Source organism: Polyodon spathula, chromosome 9, assembly GCF_017654505.1.
Source record: "Polyodon spathula isolate WHYD16114869_AA chromosome 9, ASM1765450v1, whole genome shotgun sequence".
NCBI lineage: Eukaryota > Metazoa > Chordata > Actinopteri > Acipenseriformes > Polyodontidae > Polyodon > Polyodon spathula.
This window is the reverse complement of record NC_054542.1, coordinates 19,624,591-19,651,086: the sequence shown is the minus strand read 5'-3', so window position 1 is coordinate 19,651,086 and position 26,496 is coordinate 19,624,591. Positions and strand designations below refer to the sequence as shown.

The window sequence follows — 26,496 nt, the reverse complement described above, 5'->3', positions numbered from 1 at the left end:
ACACTGTCAGTCGACGGTGTCTGTCATGTTTGGGATGCAGAAGAAATGCACTGAGCCATGCTTGCAGCGGGTGCATGCACAGTAAGCCCAGCTCAATGGCTGATATCTCTGCAGCCATCAGACCCAGTAATTTTTGGCACAAGACAAGGGGCACCCTCAATCCCTGTCGAAACAGGGAGAGGTGGTGCTGGAGAGCTGCTACTCTGTCGTCCAACAGGTATGCGCACATCATAGTTGAGTCCAGCCAGAGCCCCACATATGTTATGCACTGCACCGGCATCGGCCAACTCTTGTCATCATTGATGGTGAGGCCCAGCCTCACCAGATGCTCCGTCACAAGCGCCGTGTGGGCCACCGCTCCATCCTGCTACTGGGAACAGATCAACCAGTCGTTGAGGTAGTTCATCACTCTAACCCCTTGCAGCCGCAAGGAGGCGAGGATAGCGTCTACGCACCTTGGGGGTCCCAAGCAAAACTAAAGCGTGTGACCGGATTGGTATGGTTGCAAGCACCCATGCATCGGATGTGCAAGCACGCCAGTAGTGCAGCTGTTGTGCTGTAAACTGAGTCCGAGGCCGCAAGCCTTCAGGGGCCCTGCTGGGGCGGCTGAGACTGAGGCTGGGCTGGCTGAGGCGGCTGTCTAGGGAGATTGCTCTGGAACCACCTTCTAGGGTGCTGCTGCGTGGACTGGCCATAGCCTGCGCGCCCTGCACATTGCAGGAGAACCCTGGCCCTTACCTGAGGTGAGGCCTGTAGGCGATGCCTAAAGTCACCCAGGGTGGCTGTGGGGACTGGCACCATCCTGGTGACCGTATACGTCGGATGTGTGTGCCAGTGGCTCAACCTACCCCGCACCAGAGCAGGGGGAGGGAGCAACGCGGCCATCTGCTTAGACGCCTTGCGTTCTCGAAGACAGCTGCAGGATCTCCTCCACTGCTGCAACAAAGGTACGGCCTGGCGATATAGGTGCGTCCAAAAGCGCAACCTTATTGGCATCAGGCACCCATGCCTGCGACAGCCACAGCTGTCTGCGCGCAACCACTAGGCCAACCAGACTCCGGCCCAGGGCCTCTCATTGCAGGCCGGAGATCTGGAGCAACGTGTGCGATAATAATCGCAACTCCGTGGCCTCCGGCTCTGTGAGCGGGGTGTCACGTTAAATGTCATCCATGTATGCGACCAGAATACTGGATGTGTTTGCCTGACGGGTACTCTGGGCCCCCACCACGTAAGCCCTATGGACATGTGTCTCCGTAACCCTGTATTGCAGGTTCGGACACATAGGGCCCTTGGGCAGACCTCCCACCAGTGGAGCCTTCACCAAGGCTGCGATGGTGGAGTCTACAGGGGGAAACCCCGCCAGGCCCAGCTTCTTCGCCCCCTCCAGTGAGGCCAGTTGAGTAGGCCTCAACAGAGTAGGCGCTGTGGCTGGGCGGTCCCAAGAGGAGCGTACCTCCGCCATGAAGGCAGGGAAGGGCTGGGACCGAGGAGCCACGTCATGCGGCCGAAAGACGGAGCGACGTGATTCTGCCACTGTTGCCCGGGGGACCAGCAGGTACGCTGCAACGCGCCCCATGAGTACGGGCATTGACCCTGACAGCGGTGGCGCACTCTTAACCGAGGACACCTCGGAAGTAGGGACTGCTTTGGTTGGGAATACAAGCTCTGCTTCGCCTCCACCTCCGCTGGAAAAGCAGACTCCCTCCAAAAAGCTGCGATGGAGAGCGCGTCCTCGTCCGATCATAGTGCCCTGTCTTCCTGCTCACCTTGTTCTCCCACAGGGAGATCGGGGGCGGTACAGCAACTCTTAATGGTACTGGGGGTGAGGGTGGAGCCACATGCGAGGCTGCGGCCAGAGCCATCGGGGCCTGCTGCCTCTCCAAAAGCTCCATAATCAGACTGATCTTGGCTTTCATATCAATAATGTCCCGCACCTGCTGATACTGGATGCGGATGGACAGAGACGTCTGCGCACAAGGGATCCCACTGGAGGGGCTCTGTGATGGCGTCAAGAGGCGTGGCTGGGACGGACCCGCAACGGGGGGGGGGGCGAAGAACGCCCCCATGCGACTTTCTTCAGGAGACTGGTGAGCACTCGGGGCTGAAAAGCCGCGCAGATGCTGCAAGAGCCTTGTAGGGCTGAAGAGGCGTGTTCAGAGCCTAAGCACTGCGCACACATGGTATGTCTGTCTTCCTGCGGGATGCTGGTCTCACAGGCCTCGCAGACATGAAACCCAGCCCTGCCTGTCATTGCTGGATCGCACAATACGAAAGTGGCACATATAGCAGAAGTGTGTGACACGGAGAGCGCGTGCAGTACTTGCACCGACTACCGTGTTACTAAAGCACTGCGTGCACCACGTTTCCTGAGAGCACCACATGCACCTAGTACCGTGCAGCGCCAGATATTGTGCGCACCACGTGCACTGAGCACCGTGTGCACCAAGCACCGTGCCGTGCGTACCGTGTGCGCCGCGTGTACCGAGTACAATGCGCACCGCATGCACCACGTGCACAGAGTATCGTGCACACTGAGTGCACTAAGCATGGGGCATCAGGTACCATGAGCACCTCGTGCACCAAGCACCATGTGCACTACATGCACCGAGTGCCATGCAGCATCGGGTATAATGTGCACCACGTGCACCGAGTTCCGAGTGCACACCTGCACTGACTACCGTGCAGCGTCGGGCACTGTGCACACCACATGCACCGAGTACCGTGCAGCGTCAGCGCACTGCCTGAATGGGATACTGTGAGTCAATGAGCACCGTGGTACCGAAGTAGCACGGGCCGAGCACGCACCACTGTATTTAGAAAACCCCAGGGGCAGTGTAACAAAGTGTCCGCCCCTGTGTATATTATCTGTTATGTGTTGCGTGTGGTGTGTTTAAATGTTGGTGTATAGACATTGGTACACGGGATATAAACGGGTCTGTGTAACACGAGTGTTTAAAAATGTATATGTGTATTTAGGCACGAGGATTGCACAGCACTTCACGTGCAAGTAAAATGTAGTAATATGTGAGCACGGGGAATTGCACTTTATTAATTCACGTGCTGGGATTCAAGTGAATAATTAATTGGTAATTGAATCCCAGCACAATAGTATATATAGATGCACGTTGGCACATACTGGTGGTTGGGTGTTCGGTGAGCGGAGAACGGGATTGGAGACGGAGAAAATAAGCAGTAGCAGTAGCAGTAATAATAATAGGGGAAAGTATCCGCTCACCGTGTTTGTCAGTGTCTGTGCGTCCACCGTTTTGTTAAGTATTAGTCCGTTTTTTGTTTGTCTGTTTTATTTTGGCTACCAGTGCCGTGTCCTTTTTCTGTTTGTTTGTTCAACCCTTTTATTTTGCAATAAACCGGCGCAAGCAAGCGCCATCATCATTTCATTTCATTTCATCCGTCCTGTGGTTTGTGTATTGCCTTACCTTTCCTGGTTCTGACGCCGCCCACTTCGGCCGTCTCTGTGACAGGCAGCTATGCAACGGTGCCTACCCTAACCTCGTGGTCACACACCTGGGCAGCGCGTAGCGTACAACAGGGAGACAGGGCCGAGCCGTAGCGGGAAATTGACTTTAGCAATACAGCAAACACAATACAATAATAAAATAATAATAATACAGCAGTACAGATGGGGGAGAGCACACTGTCTGTTCGATTGTAAGGCCCAACACACGTGTTGGTAGGCCAATCTAGCCTGAAGTATATCTCAACTCAACAACAGGGCAGGCCCCAGTGAGGAGTACACGGATGTAGCTAGTCCTCTGGGCAAGCACGGGGACGCGTGGCACAATCAAAACAACAAGGCCCGACTGGCGGCCCGCAGGTGGCCTGTGAACTTACCGGCAGTCGACTCACAGACGACAGACAGAAAGAGAAGCAGCCTGACATGCGTAGCGAGCAGGTGCTGAAGACAGTATAAGAAATAGAAAAAAGGCTACGATTTAGGAGCTAATGATTCCATGAAAAGCGGCAAGCCAGCTTTCAGCACGAAGTGCAAGGGAACTAGCAGCAAGCGCAATGCAACACAGAAGGTCTAACCGTACCAATTTGAGAAGCGAAAAGAGACAGATCCTTCCCTGCGTGACGATTACATCCCCTTGGTAGGCGGGACTGAGGAGGTCATCGAGGGAAGGGGGCCTATCGGCAGCGTTGACAGCTCAGTGACACCTACCAATAAAGCAGGTGTATATCCCATAAACGATGTTTGGTGGCCACCTTCGAATTGAAAGGGAACTAGGGTTTTGCTCTTTTTTTTTTGAGAACCAGTTCGCCATTTTGATTATAAACAAAGCGCTATTTTGTTGTGGTATGCTTATCCGTTTAACGCCAGAAAACCGTACGCTGTCAATGCTGTGATTGACTACTAAACAAATCATTACGAACAAGACAAACTGTAGTTCACCCAAAAATGGTATGTTTACAATTTTAGATAACTCAAATTGTTGCTCATCGTAAATTTGCTGAATTGTGAAAAAAAAAAAATGTTATTAAAAATAGCTTTAAGAGCCAAATTCAGTACATCAAACTCCTTTCAAATGGGAGTTTCCTCATTTTCTGAGCAAACATCATTTGCACATGCCCAGGCAAGCACAGTACAGTGTACTATTTTTTAATGTGTACCACAAAATAACACCACGCCGGTGGCATGTGTTAGTATTTGTTGGAAGTCATATTTATATTATTTTAGTCCTTCCCCAGCAGTATTTATTTATTCTCCCCAGCGTTTCTCTTTTTGCCTGTACGGTTTATAATTATTTTGTAGTAACATTTACTTATGTTTGGCAAATTAAGTCGATATGAGGTTGTGGAAGGGGTGTGGGTAATTCACTGACCAGGAGACAGACAGGTGTATTCGGGAAACACCACACAGGTGCCCAGTTTTATTTTAGACCGGTTCTTTTTTCTCTCCGGCAGAGGGCACGGTTGACCGTGGGCTGCCTATCAATGATGATAGACAGCACCACGGAAATACCACAACTGGTACACGAACCGCAAATGCACTCGCAGGTGCTCAAAGAAATAATAATGAAAACAGAAGGCGAAAAGAACAAGGGAAAATAAAACAGTAATAAAACTACAAATAAAAGGTGCTGCACTCGGCAGCGTTATCCCGGTCGCCGCTACCCGCACGACCCGGATCACCGTCCTACTCTCTCGGCTATCTAGCCTGCTCTTTCACAATACGCCGGGGTCTGCCCAAGGGTTCCCCGCTCTCTCTCTCTCTCTCTCTCTCTCTCTCTCTCTCTCTCTGTCTCGCTGATTCCCGGTCCCGAATCAAAGCGTCTGCACCCTTAGCGCGTCTAAGTGGGCAGACCTGAGGAAACAACAGAGTGTTATTTTATAGGACCAACAATCACCCAAGACCCGCCTCCCAGCCATTCAGAGAGGGGGAAAGTCCACACACACCCTTTCCCACCTCCCCATGTCATTGCCATGATTCACAGGCGGCTATTGGGCGACTGCCGCCCTCTTCCTGCAACCCATGAACACGCCAGCAGAGTCAGCACAGATCTCTCCCTGTTACAGATGTGCTTGGTGTTTTTTCTGCCTTTCTCCACCTTTAACAACTCTGTTTAGAAAATATTGTATGCAGAGTATGTTAGTGACGTGGTCTTGAAATCTAAATGCTATGTATGTTGTATACTGTGCATTTTTAAACATACTCTAGCTGTAGTGTGTAAAAGTTAAGTATATTATAACACTATGATGGACTACTGTTTTCTTTTCACTGTTGGCTGGTGGATAAAATGCATTTAACAGCCAAATTGGGGTAAAACCTGTCTAGACTGCAGTTTAGATCTCTTGATCTATCCCCAGTGCTGGACTTGCCTGGCCTACGTTACTGGACACACTGTTAATGCTCTATCATTGCATTATTGCACTACCAATATGTCATTGTAGATATAACTTGCTGTAATCCTATATTGTTACATTCTAGTGCATACAGTTGTATTTTAGTAGTACTGCAATTACTGTAAACTATACAGTATTTACATAGTAAGCTTGCATTGTAACCCTGTATTGCCCTGTAGCACCTGTAAGTCACCTTGGACAAAGGCATCATATTATTAATAATATTAATATGAAAAGTGTTGTCTCTCAGAATACAATAACATTCTACTGCTTGCCTTCCCCATTTATTTTGGAGATTATACATAGAGAGAGAGAGAGAGAGAGAGAGAGAGAGAGAGAGAGAGAGAGAGAGAGAGAGAGAGAGAGAGAGAGAGAGAGAGAGAGAGAGAGAGAGTCTCATGTCAAACCGTTTTTGAGATGGAATTGTTATATTTTGTTGCAAAAATACGTGCTCTCCAATCCAAAACAAAAGAGGTTCTGCATGGATATGACAGCGCTGCAACCACTGGATTAATAGCACCCCCTGCCAGGTCCAGAGTAACTGCTTAGCAAGCTTTATATGTGCTTTATATTCTGCTGCTGATGTGCTGTTTATAAAATAGAGTTGGCATCTGTGCCAGGGAAAAGGATAAACAAGATAAATAACACAGTACCTGTGTGGTTGAATTACAATGGAATGAGAGAGGGCATGGTTGTTATCTAACTTACAGAACACCTTATTGTAAAATAAAATTAGGTAACTGTTTAGTTACTGGTAGTTTTGAATGCATACTTTAATCAAAAGTGATTATTATACACAGCATTCATCAGCTCAGCTAGTCACGTGCCTGGACTATGAAAATGTAGGCCACAGTGCATTACATTTAAGGTTTGTGAAATGGAACAATTGTTCATTGTTCATTTGTCTCATAACTCGTGTGCCCGAGCTGGATAGTATCACATGAAAACAAACCTGCGTTATTTTGCGTGCCACCACAAATGGTTACGTTTCTGGTTGGCTGGCATATCCTCTATTCAAATCACATTGATTTGTACATTATCTTTAACTTCATCATATTGACTTGGTGATTTTTTTAATTTTAAATGGTCAAGTTTAGTATTTAGAACGTTACCCCTCCTGAGGAATCTGTGGAAATGTATTGTCCATGCCCATTACTACATACTAGGATTTTAAAGATAATTTCTGATTTCTTTACAATTATTATTAATTAATCTCATAACCAATCTAAGGAAAGTTTGGGTGTCAAATCTAAGTTTTTCAGGTTATCGTAACAATTTTATTTATACTATGCCTGCCTATGCTTTACCATGCCTTCACATACATTTTTTATAAGTGTTGTTTTTTCTCACAAAAATGCATAGTAAGACAGCTTTGCATTTTGGGGTTTATCTGAGCATAGCAGTGTGTGCTTGTGGGTTACATCTTAAAACTGCCATTCTGTAAATTCAACATCTAGGGGTCTCCCAAGTGGCGCATCCAGTAAAGGTGCTGTAACCCACAAGCATACATTGCTATGCTCAGAGTGCAGGATGCAGCCTATAGCCTGGAGGTTGCCAGTTCCAAGAACCACCCAGTTGAGTGTAGTCTGGCCAGACACCTGCAAGCTTGCCTGTAAGCTGCCCAGAGCTGCATTGGTAGCTGTGAGCTGAGCCTAAAAAAATACAAATGGACATTTCAAATTGGAAGAAGTACTAAATTAAAACATTTCAACATCTGAACTGGAAGAGCAGGGTACTTAACATGGGATCTCTGGTTAGGGAAACAATGTCTACTCTGAGCTATAAAACCCTAAAAATGAATATAATCAAGTCACAAGAGCCATGAAATACAAGGACAATAAAAGCTAAAACTTCAAACTTATTTTAATTAAAACATCAACATAAACTATACAAAGGATATACAGGGTAAATAAGTGTGACACTGTTGAACAGCACTGACAAAATGGTAGGTGGAGGCACCAAATGTTTTTAGGGTTACCGCAATGGGTCATAAAGATCCCTTTAGCTGATGCCCAGAACAACTATTGAGTTAACAGCTTAAAGATGAACTCCCTTATAAATAACGCAAGCAAAAATACAAAGCTTTATATTATGGTTATAAGGGGGTAATTCACTGAACCCATTTATTCTGCGGTGGTCTTTTAGTAAAGTTAATACTAAAAGTGCTAAGCAGAAAAGGCTTGGTTTTAAAAAAAAAAATCTTTATGAACAGAAAAGAAATGGTTGAGTGGTTCATTTCATTTTGTGAGGTAAGCCATAACTAACTCTGGACTCGGTGCCAATGTGGTGTCACATGTTTTATTATTTTGGCTTCACCCAATCAGAATCATTTTCTGTCAATTTTAAACTACACTTTTTCTACTTAACTCTTTGAGCAAGTAATGTCACAAAAATACCGCCCTAGTGAAACTAATTAAACAGTAATTTAAAGATAATAAATACAAATGGGCATAGATATACATATTAGTTTGTTAGATTAGTTTACAGAGCTTCCGTTTTGAGTGGAGATATCTTTCCTGTTTTCAGCTTCGCAGCATTGAAAGACTGGCCATCAAAAAGTTTGCTTTGGACACCCACTTACAAAATATGCTGGTGGATCCTTCATCTTTAACTTTTCTCCCCTATTTATATACTGTGAACACAGTTTATTTGGGAGAAAATATTTCTCTCTATCCTTCTGTTCCAATTAATTCAACAGAGGAAAAGTAAATAATGATAGATCCCCTATAATTATTACATTTTTTACTTAACAAACTGCTTGACTACAAAACTAGAAACGGCAGTAAAAAGTTAAGCATATTGTATTTGAGAATACGTATTGTTTAAGGGATTTAAGATATAACCATCTTATATTTTATTAGAATTGGCATCATTAATGTTTATCCCTTGTTTCTTGAATTGAGGATCTTTTGGTTCTTTGCTTGTTTTTATACTTTAATTCTGGACATACAGATTTATTTATAACACAGTAGATAAAATAATGAAACTGTTTGGCATGTCACATGGTATGATTTCAGCTCGACCACTGGATAAAAAAGCCACAGTACAGGAAGGATACAGCAGACACGTCATTGCATTATGACTGATTTCCAATGTCTTTCACTCAATTTTTATCAAAAGGAAAATAACAAAACCTGAAATAAACCCAGCAGGTATTAAGACAGTTTAAGTAATTTTGTTTGTTTCTAATTTTGCAACTTGGACAAAGAACCCAAAGTAAAGATAGATTAAAACAGAACGCAGCATTTTTACAGAGAAACACACCATCTTTTGGCTAAGTCCACATTATATTGTGAAAAGTAATTAACATCTAGTTCAGTTTGCTGCATAGATTAGATTACTGTTTGGTATTTCCTCTGTTCTGTCCTCACCAGCACCAATGTCACAGGTGTGAATCATAAATTTCTGCCCGTCTCTTAGAGTGACCATTGCTTCTTGTCCTACTGGGAGATCCACTTTCACAGCACAATTAGCAGATTTGTCTTCTAACATAATCTGGATCAACTGAAAGAAAAAAATCCTGCCACGTTTATTAAAAAAAACACACCACAAAGTCTGCTACAAGCACAGGATTACATGTTGTGACTGATTTCAAAACAATTTCACGTGTAAATTACACCTGAAATACATGAAAAACATGTATTCATAAATCATTTTCAACAGCCATGTTTGCCACTTTCCAAGTGGATGTAGGAGAAAGAAAAGGGTCTGTTTTACATATGTGCAATATGTTAATATGAACAGTTAGCCCTGTTTCTTAGAGAATCAGAATCTTCTTGTGAGTGCTTTGATGGAAAGGAGACTGCAAAGCTAGCTGAAAACGGCAGAGATGATTTGGACTTTATGATTTATACTCAACTTTTTTTTGTGATTAAAAAGTATTACCTGCCAAATTCACATGGATTTTAATTCACATTCTCAAACCACATTTAGCTCGTCACATTTGCGTTTGCAGGAATCAATATAAAACTCAAATCAGAAATTACTTTTGTTTAGGTGAAGTCCCAAATTGTGTACAATAACAGCTTCCACAAGTTAGTGAAATATTTAATATTTTATGCAATGTTAAGAAAATGAATTCAGTAATACATAGGGATGTTATGAATCCTGGAGACAAATTCAGGAAAATATGTACTTGTCAGCAAAAATCATATTTTTGACAAAACAAAAAGCAATGTCCTGTTAGCATACACTCCGTGGAAGACTGACTGCAGGGCTCAAGATTCACTATATAACTCAGTCATCAGTGAGGCCCCACCTTACTATTATAGAACATACCTTGTTGCCGGTTGCTGAATCTACCAGGAACCCCACAACGTGGACAGTGATGCCCTCTAAAGTGAGAGCATTGCTGTTAGCTGGTTCAGCACTCTGATAGGACTGCTCTACAGCTAGATTCTGTGGAGGGTCTACCACACCCACAGCAAGCTCAGACTCCAGTGGAGCTACAAGAGGGGGAAGCTCCTTCAGGGGTTCTTCTGCCAGCCACTCAGTCTTCTCCTCCATGTAGGAATGGAGTATATGGAGAACGTAGTCCGAAAGCAGCAAATTCAGCAAATGCCAAGACCCTGTGGGAATGCAGGCATAACTTGCTTCCAATTTGGAAACTTTGCATAACATAAATTGACCATTCCTAGCTTTAAACGTGGTATTTTAATTATCATATAGTTTTTAGAGGTACAGCTCTTGTCTTCTTCCACAGGACAGGTTTATCACAAATATTTGATACATAAATAACTAAACACAAATGTTTTGGGTGCATTGAGATTAACATACCAAAGCTTTCTGCATTTAACAGTATCATGGCTCTGCTTATGTCAGTGAGGAAATAGTTCCATCTCAGGAGGAAGTCAGCTGCCAGACCTGAGAACACACCATTGCTTCTTCTTGGCTAGAAATAGTTTGAAGATAATGAAATCGCTTATTATGAAGGTAATAAAAGTTTAACTAATAAAAGTCTGGACAACACTGGTAATGGAACTTAACTTAGAAAATCACAGACAGTCAATAACCCAAAGTAAACTGTTTCTATAACCAAAAAACTTTAAATCGAATTACCTCAAATATTTTAACCAGAATCAGAGGTCAATGTCACCAACATATTTTGCATGCAGGTTTTATACAACTTTGTAAATATAAAGTGTCTACCTCAAATGCGTCTGTATGAGGCTTTTCACTGTGGCAATTTACACACCAGGGTTCATTTTAATTGCACGATACTCATAATCGAACTTGACCTACAAAATCACTTATTACAGCCAATTGAAGCCAACATCTCTAAGCGTTAGCATGACGGGGTACACCCCGCCCCTGTGTTTATTTGAATTATTTTGTATTTGTGGCATGTTATTGTTTAAATGTATGTATGTATTGGTGCATGAAGCGTGGTGTTATTAGGGTTTAATATGTATGTATTGGCACTTTAAAATATGAAACTTTAAAACAATCAAAATAATGTTATTACTGTTATAATAATAATAATAATAATAATAATAATAATAATAATAATAATAATAATAATAATAATAATAATAATAATAATCATCATCTTCTGGCTAGATAACAGTATTAACTGCTTTAAAAGAAAAAAAAAAGCAGCCCTTGAAAAAATCCTTTGAACTAGGGCTATTTTTATTTTTTGTTGCTTTTTTGACTAATCAAATAAAAAAAAACACGTTGAAGGGGCTAATATTATTATTAAGGAGTTAATGATAAATTAGAAATAATACATTATAAAAATAAAGTAAGGTTTCACCTCAACCACCGTGTCGTTTTCTTGTGTTGCAAAGCGGTAACAGATTTGCAATAACTAAATAAATGAATGCACAAATACATTTTTTTTTTTTAATCTCGGGGTTGACTACAGTTTTTTTTTCACGTACTTTTGACTTCTCTATATACAACTCCAAAATTATTCCACACAACAGAACTCACAAAACAGCTAACTGATTTTTTCAACTCACTCGACTCTCACACAACACAGTGTCAGGCAGCGCAGCAGCAGAGACAACACAACAGCCACAAAACCACCTGATTTCTCGTTAGCCAATGGCCAAGCACAGATACAAAAATGTATCTTACACGTGTCTTTGCTGGGCTTCTGGGTAATGTAGTTTTGAAAGCAATCTATTATTTTAATAGGAGAAGAACAATGGTAAAGGCAGTGTGTGCAGTAAGGATGATTATCGACCTGCACATTCTAAGAGCAACACTTGGGCTGATTAGATCGTCCCGTGCCAGTTACAGCATATGACGGCAACAGCATTCAAGCGCGTATGTGGAGGTGTATTTTACTAAGTGTGTGTTCGGGCAGTCGAGAGAGGCCCACCAACCTTCATTTCACGGCCAGGAGGTGCGGCCGTACACTAAGATATAATTTTCTAATAGAAAAATTCCCCAATTTGAGATTCAACGCTCTGCTCAATTTCTTTTTTGTCCACCATATATTTTGAAGGTTTTAAGACACAAAGGCACTAGAAATAATCAATAACAATTTTTTGCAGTAGTTTCTGGATTTAAAATACAATTATTTTGCCAGGTAATCATTTTGGCATCCACTGCAGTTATGTATGTTGTATACTGTAGTTATTCGCAGTGCTCTGTGCTAGCATGTAAATGTCACTGATTAAGAGTGGAATTTTAGGCAAACTCAGCTTGAGGCTGAAGGAGATTGAAGACGTGTATACTATACAGTACATGAGGATACCTGAAAGATGAAAGCTTGCAAGAGTGTTACCACCCCATCCAGATATGTCTTGATGTCAGCTGAGGTACTCAGCCATGAATACACTGCATGAAACCCTAAAAAAAAAAAAATGTTTGCATTACGTTAAAGGTGTAAGAATTGAGGCTTTTTACAGGATTGCTTTTCACTTTGCCTCAGGTGCATCCAGTTCAACCTGCCACAAAACTGTAAGTTCACTTCCTTTGTTGCAGGTGATATAAAACTATTAATTGCAAACAAACTATGTTGAGATTACTTCAAGCTTGTGAAACAAAACAACAAAACTAAGCAAATTGGGGTTGTTTTTACGATACAGCAATCTTAACTGGTTCTTAATTACATTCATGGGGTCTTGATGTACCTTGATGTACTCAAAACACTGCCATTTTGCTGTTCAGAATCTGCAACCATACAATGTATATTAACAGTACTGTGCTGACACATATTTTGCTATTTAAAAAAAAAATATATATATAGTTTATTGTACAATAGTGGTGGCAGACCAAGTATTTCACAAGTGGGTACCGGGGGAGACTCCACTCTCTCTTTGTCTGTGCTGCAGTGCCTAGGTAGACCAATTTCCCAATTTCCCTAGTTTTGTGTCACAAACTTAAAATAACATATTTTGTTATGCATGTCTATTGATACAGCCTGTTCAAGGTAAAGCTAAAGTTTTATTTTATTTTTTTTCAAATAATGAGAAAATGTTTTTCTAATAGCGATAGTGCTCTCTCGATGAAGGCTGTGCCTCATGGTAGCTGACCTTGACTTTTGTTAGCGACCTTGCTTTCAACTCGGGAAGTCCAGTCTCAGTCAACTAACACACGATAGAGCCTCCATGCACAGCCACTATCGTTTCATTATTTTACTGTTTTATATCCTTCACTTATACTGTATTATATAAACTGTGCAGCCACAGGAACACCAGCGAGACTGATGATTGACAAGGTCTATTGGGTTTTGGAAGTGTTCTAATTCAGGGGCTTTGGATGAACTGTGCTTGCCCAGATACATTATTAAAACCTTAATATCTCTTTTCATTTAACATTTCACTTCAGATTGCCAAAAGGCTTGATTCTTGGTTTAGGTGTGTATCTATGCTAAAAGACATGTTTACACACCTCAAAGTTTTTAAGCTAAGGGTGGCCAAACCTCAAACGTAGGAATTTAACACATTTTAAGGCACCCCCTTTAACTCAGAAAGTACCGCACGTCAATAATGCTAAATAATACCATTGTAACTTTATCTTAAATAAAGGGCGAATTGAAGGGGCAAATGATTTGACCAGTATAAAACTAGCAAGAAAAAAGCTTAAAAAGGAGCAGTTAAATTACTGTTTACTGCTAGTTTTATATAATTGCAATTATAAATGAAAATTAGAGTTGGTTAAAACTCAATGAAACTATCTTCTTTATGCATCACACTCTAATAGAAAAGACAGGAAGCTACCGTACATTTGATTTCGGTGTTGCTGTTCTCTTCTTCCGATTCCCAGAGATCTTTTTCTAGGCTTTTTCGTGGGATGTTTAAGATGCCATGTGTGAGAACTGAATGCAGATCAGACTTCAAGGTGCTGATAATTCGACTGTCGTTTATAACTGATCTCATCGTCTGTTGAAAATGACGATTGGCAAAACCATTACAGCAGTACTAATTAGACTGCTATAGATTTATATAAATGAAAATCTCTCGCTGAATTAATTTAACCCAACTCTATACTGTACTGCCAAAATATACCAACCTACCTTAACTAAATTGCAAAGGCATGACTTTCTTCGCAGTCTGTTCACAAACACGCTGGTTTCTGTTTAAACAAAGGAAAACAAATGAACAGTCGATAATTAACAAGTAATATGGCAAAATCTGTCTAATCCTGGTACTGGAAAAAAGTGCCGGATTATACAGGTACCGAAAAAAATCCAGTGCTACAAGAATGATCAGGTTCCCTTTTTCTTTGGAGGGGGGGGGGGGGCTTTTTAAAAAAATGACAAAACCTTCACATCACATCTCTGCACTCTAGAATAGGTAAGACCATATTTCTTCTTTAAGTCCTGGTTTAACATTTCTACCTTTGCGCTTTGAAGCCTGAAGCATGACTGGAAAATCATCCAGAACTGTCAGCAGCCAGGACCTGAAGTTCTTGCTGAACATCCTAGCTCTTTTAAGATCCTGAACAGAGATATCTTCCAGGAAGTCATTAATAAGAATCCCTTCGATCATCTACCAATGAAGGAATGGATTAGTAATATAATATTCTCATATGGTCCTATTTCAAATGATTACTTTAGCAGTACTTTTATACAGTTAGGCCCAGCATTTTCTATAAACTAAAATTATGTAAATCTAATCTTTTTATTTTTCAAAATATGAAGTCAGCATCTCAAACAGTGGATTTGCAAAAAAAAGTCATATTTTATTCAATTTACTGTATATAATGTACAGTTATATAAGTAAGTAGTAAGCAAGTAGTAAGTAGCGTGGTTGTAAAAAATATATTGCTATATGTTCACACGTGTTTCTACAACTGTTTAAATAACATAACTATTTTTTCTTTTCATTGTTAACAACTTTTTACACTTATAACCTTAAAGTCTGTTTCAAAGCTATTTTCAAAATGTCCGCTCTAATGCAATGGGGTTTGAGATATGTCTTCTAAATCAATGCAAAAAAAAGCAACAAAAAGAAAACATAACAAGTGCTCGTTATTGCTGTGTTCCCTGTTTGGCAATGTGGGCAACAATCCTTACGCTATTGGTACACTCGAGCGGCCATTTTGAAAAGGGCTTTGAAACAAACATTTGTAATGCTCTTTTGAGACTGAGCTTACAACCAATTAGCAGTTTAGTACTGACAAAGGCAAACAAAAAACGGGTCTACTTTAAATGCCACATAGGTATGAAGGACAATATTACCACAAAACAACAAAAACAAAAAACACTAGCCTCTTATTTTGATAAGCCAAACTTTGTTTCTCTGACACATTTTCTAAGCAAGTACCTTGTACAAATGTGCATCGTAGGAACTGAACAGCTGGCTCACATCTGGCAAAGACATGAGCTCAATTACACTAACGGGCAGAGACTTCCAGAAAAAGATGACAAGATCTTGAACCTGGAGAGAAAAGTTCAAAACAGTTACAAACAAGGGTACTTTGGATCTCTGCTTCTCTTAACATTTTTTTTCCCTCAGTTTATGCTATGGTCAGATTCAATTTCAAATCCTACATTGTATTGCAGGGTAAAACTGTCTAAGATTCATAGATGAAACCTCTGACAGCTGCTAGCAGGCCCATCTCCCTGAGTCCTGTTTTTATGTTGTCTGAGGTCCCACTGGTTCCATTCTGGAGCTTCATTTTTTAGACCTTCCATTGATCCCTCACTAGCTGGTGCACTGGCCTGTGATACTGTCCCGTCCCAAGACCCTGTCACATCTGAATTTTGCCTCATCGCTGCAACCCACTTACCAATCAGGAGGACTGAAGATCAGCAAGTGTTCCAGTTGTTAAACTGATCATCTCTTTTTACCTGGCAGGCTCAAGCATCAAATACTGCCAAGCAACACAATCCTGCAGGCAAGGCCCAGTTTGGTCAGTCTCTGGCTGGCATAGTTGGACACCCGACCATTCGGGGTTGCTAAAGCGTGATGAAGTAAACTCTCCCCAGTCGATTTTACTCCATCACATGCAGAGTGCAAAAGCCAATACGGTACTCCCTATTAAACCATGGCCAAGATCTGCAAATGGGATTTGAATCATGGATGCATCACATACCCTGCACTCAACACTGTAGTGTTTTTACTATGTGTGCCACTGGGAGCCCGTTGTCTTTCTGTAATTTTGATTATTGGACAGTTGTTTATTACAGTTTCATTTTATTTTGTCTTAATTGTGTTTTAAGTACAATTAAAATAAAGATGTATATAAAAAAACACTTAGTTTGGTTTTGATATGACAGAAAGTGAGTCAAATATTTAACATATATCCTACTATGAGGATGACGCTGAGCGGTGATGTCAAGCCAGGTGCAGAAACAGAAAACAAACAATGTAATTGCAGTTGAAAAAGACGCGTGGTGTGCCATTATTAAAGAACAAAAAATAAATAAAATATTTAACCAAAAACACTGCTCACAGAGCAAAACAAAAAGATGAACAAAATAATCACGAACAAATCGCCTTCACTGTTCCTGTCTTTATATTTACATTTCTTTTCTCTCTCCTCTCCCGCTCTCGTTCACTCCTCCGAACACCCACCCGGCGTGCAGAGAGCTGCAGGTTTTTATACCACGGCCGAGGGGTTGAATTATTCTATTACCCCTTGGCAATAATCTGTACAAGTCTATTAATTCCCATCCACACTACAAAACAAAACCATTTGGCTACACCGTCAAAACAATAGCGAAACACAGGGCGCTTTGCCGTCATATATACAAATAACAATAACGAAATCATAACAAACAAAACACACTGCTTTCGCCGTCATTTATATAAACACTAAATACAATAAATAAATCATAATACCAACTCAAAATAACATGACACAGGGGCAGAGGGGGAAACCCTGTTCTAAAAATAAACTAACTGTACAGGGCAGCTCACCCTGTTACACCTACCTTATCTAACTCTTTGTTTCTTACATTCTGTAAAATGTCCTGGCAGTAGTTATAGTATTCATCTGCAATGAAGGTAAACTAAAAAAGACAAACATTATAAATGCACGTAAAGTAATAATACACATTACTGTAAGGTGATTTAAAGTAAAATGGGCTTGAAATAATGTTCTACTGTACCCTGTGAAAATATTTTTGCTCCAGTTGCTTTTCCCAAAAATGATTCCTTACCAGCTCACATGGATAAGAATGTGTCTGAGCCTAAAACACAAATGAAAACACTTCAATGCACAAAAATGTTAAAAGAAAAGTATTTGAAGTATTTTGTTCTGTGCATACCTGGTCCTCGCTGTTTTTTGTAGGGATGTAGCTTCCATGCTTCTCTTTATTTAAAAATGTCAAACTGTAACATCAAATACAAAAGAAAGAGTTGTGAGACTCGTGATCATCAACCTTTTATGCTCTGAAATCAGTTTTTTGATTGAGAATACAACAATGAAGAAACAAGCTGGAAGCTACCAGTAAGATCATATACAGTATAAGAGAGGATTAATGAAATATATTAACTGGAAGTATCCCCAGGATTGAACTCAACAGATAATTTACCTACATCAAAACTTTAAAAAAAAAAAAAAAAAAAAAAAGGTTATACACCACTTTCATACCCCTCCCATCGGTTGAAATCCAGTTTGCATCCTCTAACACACCTAAGACAGTTCCAGTTTAGTTTTATTTAAACAAACTCCAAATGAAATAGGCACTGTTGGAGCATTCACATCAAGGACTTAACTAAACTGCCACAAAGTGTGACTAAGTGCATATGCAAACTACCAAGTTAAAGTAAAACTCCATGGAAGCAAGTGTGTAAAAGTGTTTTAAATGCATTATTCGTGAAAAAGAGGAGAGGTTTATGCGCTACTGAAAAATACTATATATTTGGAGGATTCTAACAAAGGCTATTACAGATTTTATTTTTTTAAATGAAGCTAGACCTGCTTACACATATACATGACTGTGACAAAACAATTAGAAAATAACGTTGCAGGAAACCTATCATTTTAAAATTTTAAAGTTGTCATATAATCTAAAAAACAGTCTGATTAGAAAGTATTACCTTTGCTGTGAATCAAAACAGTAATCCCCTCTAATAAAGGGTTCTATCACTTAATGAGATCTTTTCTATCTTGTTGACCAGGTCCACTGGTATTACAGTTAAACTATGCATCATCTGTAGCTGAACATTTAGCTTACCTCTCAATGGTGTTTAACTTCATCAGAAAGCAGTACCGTGCATAAAGTGGGGAACGTTTCTTTACACTTATTCCATCATAATGGTACCTGAGAAATTTAAACAAGAGAAACTGAATTGAGAGAATCCTTTAAAACTGAGGGAATCATCTTTAAAAAACACTCAAATCTTATGAAAACGTCAGGGATGTATCGAGTAACAGCTGTTGCCAGTAGTACAAGTAGCTCAATACAACAGTATTGGTTCTACAGTTTCTTACCAGCCCTACACTAATTTTAGGGCGTGCAAAGTTTGCCCTGCTTCTCTGAACTACTTTTACTGAGGGTGAGCTGTATGAAGATGTTACAAGTCTTAGCCCCTCAAACACAATACATATTTATTTGGTATCCCTGAATAGGTAACCATCCAGTCTTCAATAACAAGCAAGCAAGTGCACAGGTACCCAAAGTATCGTTTACTGGGCTGCTATCAAGATTGTTACGTTTTCCACTATTGTTTGAGGGCAGTGTATATGTACAAGTGTATTAAACCAACCTGGCACTTCCTCTTGTCCCCAGTCGTCTTGTCCTCAGGTCAGTAAAAACAGAACGCACAAGCTGTAGAGAAGTGTAGGCTTTAGAAACCATGGTGTATTTGCATAGCTATTCTGCTGTTTTCATTTATTGTACTGTACCATGGTGTGGTGGGGTGCCCTGCCCATGTGCGTATTTTGTGTTTTATGTTGTATGTAGGATTTTATATGTATGTGTGTAGTGGTGCATAAAGTGTGGGTTATGTAGCACAGGTGATTTAAAATGTATATTTGTATTTGGGCACAGGGTTTGCACAGTCACTTCACATGCAGATTAAAATGGGTATTTGTATTTGGGCACAGGGATTGCACAATCACTTCACATGCAGATTAAAATGGGTATTTGTATTTGGGAACGGGGAGCGCACAATTAGTCTACGTGCAGATTGTGCGAAGATTCAATTGAATGATTGATTAGCAATCGAGTCTTGGCACAGCTGCATAAAAGAGTGAGTGCTTCACGCACACAGGGTTGGTGTTCAGTGTGGAGAGAATGGGAGAGTCGGGAGAAACAGTTTAAAATATAACAATTGCTACTCATGCGGGAGGACCCACGCGATATTTGTTTTGGTTCATCCACTGTTTGTTTGTCTGTCTATTTATTTCAGCCAACGTGCTGTTTTGTTTGTTCAGTGTTTCTGTTTTGTTCAAAACTTTTATTTGTTGTACAATAAACTGGCGCACCAGCACAAGCCAGCCTGTTCACACATGGTTAACCACATTTTGTATGTTTTACCATCTATATCTGATTTACCATACGTTACCATGCCTTTTCTATGTATTTACTGTACTACACTATGCTTTATTGAACTTTGCTAAGCTTTTACTATGGTATACTGCATAGACTTCTATTACTCATGCCAAACATTATCAGCTGGGTTTTCCATATAATAATAATAATAATAATAATAATAAAATAATAATAATAATCATCATCATCATCATCATCATCATCATCATCATCATCATAATAATAATACAACAGCAAGACAGAAGGCAGTTTTTGATTGTGTTGCCAATGACTTGGAAGCAGTAGTAAAAACAATACCTTTCCAAATGTAGCAGGATTCACTTGATTTTGTTCAAGAAGGCTGCATGCCTCCAAGTAAAAGTCATACATAAGACATCTTGGGATGCTGTATCCTTCACATGTATAGAAGTTATCAACCAGCCTATAAAAAGAATGGCGGTTAAAATGATTACACATCCACAATTCCATTTATAGCTACCCCACCCCAACCCGTAAACTGCATATCTGCATTCATTCAGAAGCAGAAATAGTTTTTGTGTCATGGCAGGTGGCTGGCCTCTCCTGGTAGCCCTACATAAAACTTTGAAAAAACCACTGGGACACCACTGGCAGACCATGCATTACCAGCACTGGCAACATAGTGGAACTGGAAAAAACAGTGGTCCTGAATGATAGGTAGGTAGCACACGGGAAATTAAATTATACCATGGCACTGTATAGGCTGTTAAACACAACCTGAAGGTGCATAGCAAGCCTCAGCTTACTGGAGGATAGAAGGTCATTTAATTAGGATTCTGCACCAGTATGTTACATATTAAAATGTTACCATTGCAGTACATCCTACCAATGGCGTGGCTCATAACACTGGCTGCTCTTGTCCTACCATTGCCTATTGAACCACCGCATTGTGGTTGTAGTTGATTACTTATGTAACAAAGACACTGGAAACAATGCCATGTATATGTACGTTAAAGGATGAGACGAATAAAAAGGCGAAAACAATTAGCCATTTTTAAAAGCATGAGGTTGCAAAGACAGCGAAATTGCATCACGGCTTTGGGAATGCTTTGCTGTCTGATATTCCCTCACAAGGAATTTTGTTTGTATTTAAACTGTAAAGCAAGACGTGCGCGTGCTTCAGAATATTCACTCAACGTATCGATACCGTGTCGGTTTACCTGTCATCACTTAAGCTGTTCCGAGTCGTATCGAAATATTTATCGGTACAAAACCTGCTGTTTTTTAAATTTCGTAACGATACAGTTGTACGACACCGATAAAAACTCCAGTCTGGACAGATGTTTCGGTACTGGTTCGCTACGGTTCCGCAAAGATACACATGCTAGTGTGAATAGGGCTTAACGGTTGTGAATTAAAGTGGCTTGTAACGGAGATGCTGCTTGTATATTTCACTATGAATATTCACTCTAATAACGTTTGGAGTTTCTGTATTTCTCCGCTAATGTATCAATTTTGAAAATATTTCAATCAAGTTTTCCTAGGGCCCAATTTTGGTTAATACACCTATTAGATCGTTAAGTGTGCGTTTCAAACTTCTAATTTGATGAGCTAATACTGTAAACATTTTTATTTGCAATTAAACATTTAAACTATACTAACTTCCAAGTTAACTCGATGTCTTGGATTAGGCTTAGATTTCCTTAATTAACAACTTTCACAACGTGATCCCCAATATCCCAGTACTCCCCATTATGTAATTAAAATCTGTTCTGAGCGTCAAAAAAAAAAAAAAAACCATCACACCCGTGTAAGTTCAAATTTCCTTTTTTTTTTTTTTTTTTTTTTAATATTAATTTCTTTCAAGGGAACATTAGTTTACCAGTAACGTCTGAATAAATAGGCTTGGTGACACATGCATAGAATGTGTAAAATACTGTCATTATTATTATTATTATTATTAAAAATGACACTTGATTTACTCTCACCATTTGATAGCCGCGCTGTGATTGCTCCTGTTGGGGGATGCTTGAGCCATGAGTTGAGGATTTTACTTTGTGTGATCGTTAAAGCAAATAGGTCGGTTATGGTATGTTTATTTTAGAAATGAAAATTAATTTATAAAAAGGTTCTAAAATGGTTATGAAATGCAAGCGTCATAAACAGTATCGAGTCAGACTAGTGCAAGCTTCGATTTACCAAAAAAAAAGTTATTTCCCTAATAGTCACGTGTTTAATTAGGTGACGTGGAATTTTGGGCTACACTTTGCCAAAAATGCAAGTGTATTATAGACTTTAATTTAAATACTGTAGATGATGTATTATTGAGCGCGATTAAAATAATTAATGACTGAGCAAATTTGCCAAAAATGCAAGTGTATTATAGACTTTAATTTAAATACTGTAGATGATGTATTATTGAGCGCGATTAAAATAATTAATGACTGAGCAAATTATCCATATCCATATCCTACCCTTAAACTGCTACTGTGCTTTTCATGCTTTAAATTAAGAATGATAATGCAATGTTTATGCTTTAAATGTGCCTGCCCCTTGTCTATGAAACGAAGAAGCTACTTTCAAGTAACCAATCTTGACAGCATTGAGTTCTAAGAGGCAGTCGCATGCTCCTGAATGTTAGAATACACTGCAATAACGGGAGAACATGTACACACATACAGTTGTAGTCAAAAGTTTACATACCCCAATGGACATTTATAATTTCTAGAAATGTCTCGAAAACAAATAATTTTGTAGCAAAAGTTTTGCTTTTGTGGATGAGGAAAAAAAGTTACAAGAAATAGATGTCTACAATCAAATTCATACCCTTTGATACTTTGATTGTCCCACTGCAGTCAGATATGCAACAGATTCTTCAGAAAAATGCAGTGCTCTAAACAAGCTGTTACAAACAACTTGTCTTTCAAAAGAAAAATTAATTTGTGTTATTATTAGTATTCCGTGTGTTGCTTTTGTACAGTGTCCTTTCTGTTTATCGTAGATACACGTAACTGAATTTCTCTAATGGTTGTCTTGAAAACCACAGTTTCTCAAAAATGCACACATTTAGTTTGTTTTCTTAACAATCCAGTAACTAATTTAACTGAAAATTATGATTTTATTTTGTTAGACTTGCAAGCTTTTTTTACTTTTGCAGTTTTTAAATGTGCACAGATTTGTTTTAATACATTTACAGGTTCTACTGATCTTTTCATAATGACTAGTGACTGCCCATCCTGAGCTTCTGTGTAATCCCATGGGACACCTGAAGTGATGTTTATTTCAAGACTGAAGAACACATGACTGAGCCAATGGTTTTGAACACAATGTCATTAGCGTGCATGCAAATGTCCAGGCCACTCCATTACCCATGATGTTAGAGTAGTATCGCCTTGGATGAAGGTGTCTGCCAAATAAATAAATAAAATAAATACTATTACACAACCTGATGTGTCTTTGTATATATTAATATTCAAAAAGTGTGTTTTTGTTTAACATTTTTTAACTTTATTAATATTTAGCCAGGACTTATCAACAGGTCTCTAAGTAACTGTCAATTCAACACGTAAATACAAATTCAAAAAATAACAATGCAAAATTTAAATAACATAAACACTACTAATCCTTTATATGAAAATCTGATTTCACTGCTACAGTTTGTACAACAACCAACAACACAACAAATACGTAGTACTTGGAAATATGTAATAATGTTACCATTCTCTGAGTAGTGGGAGTTTATGAAGGATAAATTAAAGTTTCCATAACACTAAAAATATAAAGTCAGTATTTCAAGTTTACATTACAAACATTATACAGTGAAAGGATAAACAGGAGAGATACTTCAACACGTTAGTTTAATTGCAGCCTTCACTATATACCCTGTTCACAATGACTTCTACTTTACCACCTCCATGAGAGTACAAATCGAGAAGAAAAAACAGGTTTGTATCCTTGAATGTGGTTGCTGTCTTGATGATATGATCTACAAGAAAAAATAAATAAGTGAATACCGGTATACATACTGTAGGTGTTGTCTAATACCAATATCATATAAATCTAACTTAACTTTATCTCATATTACCTTTAATAAGCGTGGTATGTTTTCCATGTAAAAAGCAGTGTGAAAAAAGGTCACTTATATATTTTTAACAAGGGAGTCAATTAATCAACCACAGTATAAAACACTAATATATATTTATAGATAATTAAAACTAGGACCCCTTACCACAAACCCTCAGCTCTGTACAGATTATTAATTTACCTACTTCACAATGGACAACTATCAATCTGATCGTGTAAACACTCCATATCTCCACCTACCTGGCTCCGAGTAAGTTGTGAAAAGTTCTCTATAGCCTGATGTTGGAGTTCCTAGGATCTGCGCTGCTGGTGAAGTGTACACTGGTGTATCTGTGTCATAGACTCTGCTGCTGGCAAAACAGGCTGATGACAGACAAACAACATCTAGTACATGCTTTTGGCTTAGGTCTGCACAAAAAAAGAAAAAAGGCAAACTAAGTATGATAAGAAATAAACTGTTAAAATATTACTATTCATTTGTACAGTCTTGCATATTTAGCTGATATTGTAGCTTTATGTACATTTCTGTATTTTCAATAATTTACTTAGAAAAAGTATCTGGAATAACAGCAGCATGTTGTTGGTGACTACATCTCTCCAGCACTACATTTAGTAAAACTAAAGTACATGAACACAACTGATGAAATGATTATATAGATTTGTACCATTAAAAAAAAAAAAAAAAAAGATTTTCAGGAAACCTTACAGAAGTTTGCACAGGTGTATCTTCAGGAAAGTAAAGACATACCAGTACATTACATTAGACTTCAAGAACAGCTGCTTCCCCTCTGCTCATGTCAGTAGTCAGGAATGTGAGCAAATATAACATAAGGGACACACTAAAATCAGTGGATCACAAACACGCTTTCATGGTGGCCTCATATGAAAGATAAAGAAAATAGACATCTGCACCTCTAAATAGTTTAATTTATTTCTATAATAAAAAACACAGTGTTTCTCATTTAAAAATATGCAGCATCCCACCTCAACCCTCTACTGGATCTTAATTCAAAGACTGCATGTGAAACAGTAGTTAAAGTGTATTTTTTCTTGTGTGTATTTCAGGCAGAAACAGTACAAAAGTAGACATCACGTTTACATTGTATTTAATCCCTGACATTGTAATTTCTGCACAAAGTGGCAAAAGACACATTTTCATCAAGTAATATCATTACTGTGGTTAACTTATACCTTTTTTTAGCTGAAAACTCAAATTGAACTTAAAGAGTGAGTAGCGAAAAAAAATATAACGTTACACGTACCCAGGTGATGCTACAACTGTTTAAATAACGTACCTGCCATTTTTCTTTTCATTGCTAACATGCTGACAACTTTTTACACTTATAACTTTGAAGTCTGTTTCAAAGCTCTTTTCAAAATGGCCGCTAAGGTGCACTGATAGTGTAAGGATTATTGCGATCCATGATGTGGAATGGAACAGAAAAGGCAAGAACACTTGTTATGGTTTTATTTATTTTTTTGTAATCACTTCCTGCAGTCTCAAACTGCTCTAATGCACTGGGGTTTGAGATATGTCCACTGAATTCACGTGCTGCAATGTTTGTTCAAATATTCAGATGGTGTCTATGCACTAGGGAAAACAATATTACTCCATACTGCTGTTTTCAAGTCACACTACTAAAGCCTTCTCTTGTTGATCAACCAAAGAGCACTGTCACTAAGCGAAATGGCCGAAGATTTGTGATGCATGCCAAAATTAAATCTGATCAGAATGAAAGCTTGGCCAATCAACATGCATTGATTATACCGACATTAATGCTGGCCAATATCAGCTAATAGAAGCAGAAGCAGTATGAGGAATCAGAATGCAAGCAGCATGGACTGTGTTGAATGAAAGCTGGATAGCAGCACTGATTAAGATAAACACTGATGGAGAGGATTGCTGGGGGCTACTGGGGTGTGGCCGCACAAAATCTTGCTGGTGGCCGCATTTGATACACACTACAATAAATACATGACTTTCATATGTAATTTTGTAATCAGCTGCCAAGTGCTCCTAATTTTCTGCCTTTAATGAAGTTGTTTAGCAGTAACTTAAGCCCATGTTCCTATACCAATTTGGAAAAACACCTACCTGTGATTGTTAGAGAGAAGTACCCTGAAACAGTCTCTTTGCTCTCAAATAAACAATAAAAGGTCCCAGCTATACTTGGAAGGCTGGAGGTTGTACAACTTCACCTGAGCATCCAAGCAGGAGAAATCAAATTTCTGGGGATGGCTTTCAGGTAAAAGACGTCCAAACCTTAAGTGTTCTTGTACATGTCCTGACAATTCAGGAAAATCTGTAGTGCATTAAAAAAAATAAAGATGATTTATGATTTAATATGTAGAACACTGCATAACAATCTAAAAAATTCAGGCAAATGATTCTCATGATATGGCCTTCATTAGCCCAATCAAGCAGAACTAGGTTACTATTAATTAGTCTAATCACCACAGCAACTTATGCAAAGGAATGGCCACACCAAATTTCAACACTACTAAATGAACGGTTCTACTAAACGACTACTATTTACATGTATGGGTACTTGAATTCTATTACTGGGATATACAACCCCAGTGATAATAAATCCTTAGGAGTTTACAATTGAACATTTTAAATTCTCCCCCTTTCTGATGTCTGCATCTCCCTGAACAATTTGTTTAAGCCTCAACCTGTCCTCAGT

The 26,496-nt window shown here is 39.4% G+C and overlaps 1 protein-coding gene across 1 annotated transcript; it reads right to left on the bottom strand.

Moving 5' to 3' along the window:
• Positions 1-1,613: 1,613 nt before the first annotated feature.
• On the bottom strand, positions 1,614-20,137 carry LOC121321055 (DNA-binding protein RFX8-like). Its single transcript, XM_041259967.1, has 10 exons — positions 20,066-20,137; positions 17,378-17,458; positions 17,225-17,278; positions 15,588-15,701; positions 14,660-14,810; positions 12,572-12,666; positions 10,642-10,756; positions 10,144-10,433; positions 9,237-9,369; positions 1,614-2,101 (listed from the first exon to the last, which is right to left on the bottom strand). The coding sequence occupies exons 1-10, from the start codon at positions 20,135-20,137 to the stop codon at positions 1,614-1,616; spliced, it is 1,593 nt and encodes a 530-aa protein (XP_041115901.1).
• Between the last annotated feature and the right edge of the window lie 6,359 nt (positions 20,138-26,496).

What these genes read in the sequence shown, in the direction of transcription:
- LOC121321055 (XM_041259967.1), bottom strand. Translation starts at nt 20,137, where the DNA reads ATGTATGACTTTTACTTGGAGGCATGCAGCCTTCTTGAACAAAATCAA. An exon ending in GCCAGGACATTTTACAGAAT is followed by an intron (nt 15,702 to 17,224) that starts GTAAGAAACAAA and finishes TTTTCTCTCCAG; the next exon opens with GTTCAAGATCTTGTCATCTT. An exon ending in CACCTGTGACATTGGTGCTG is followed by an intron (nt 2,102 to 9,236) that starts GTGAGGACAGAA and finishes GCGGCTTTTCAG; the next exon opens with CCCCGAGTGCTCACCAGTCT.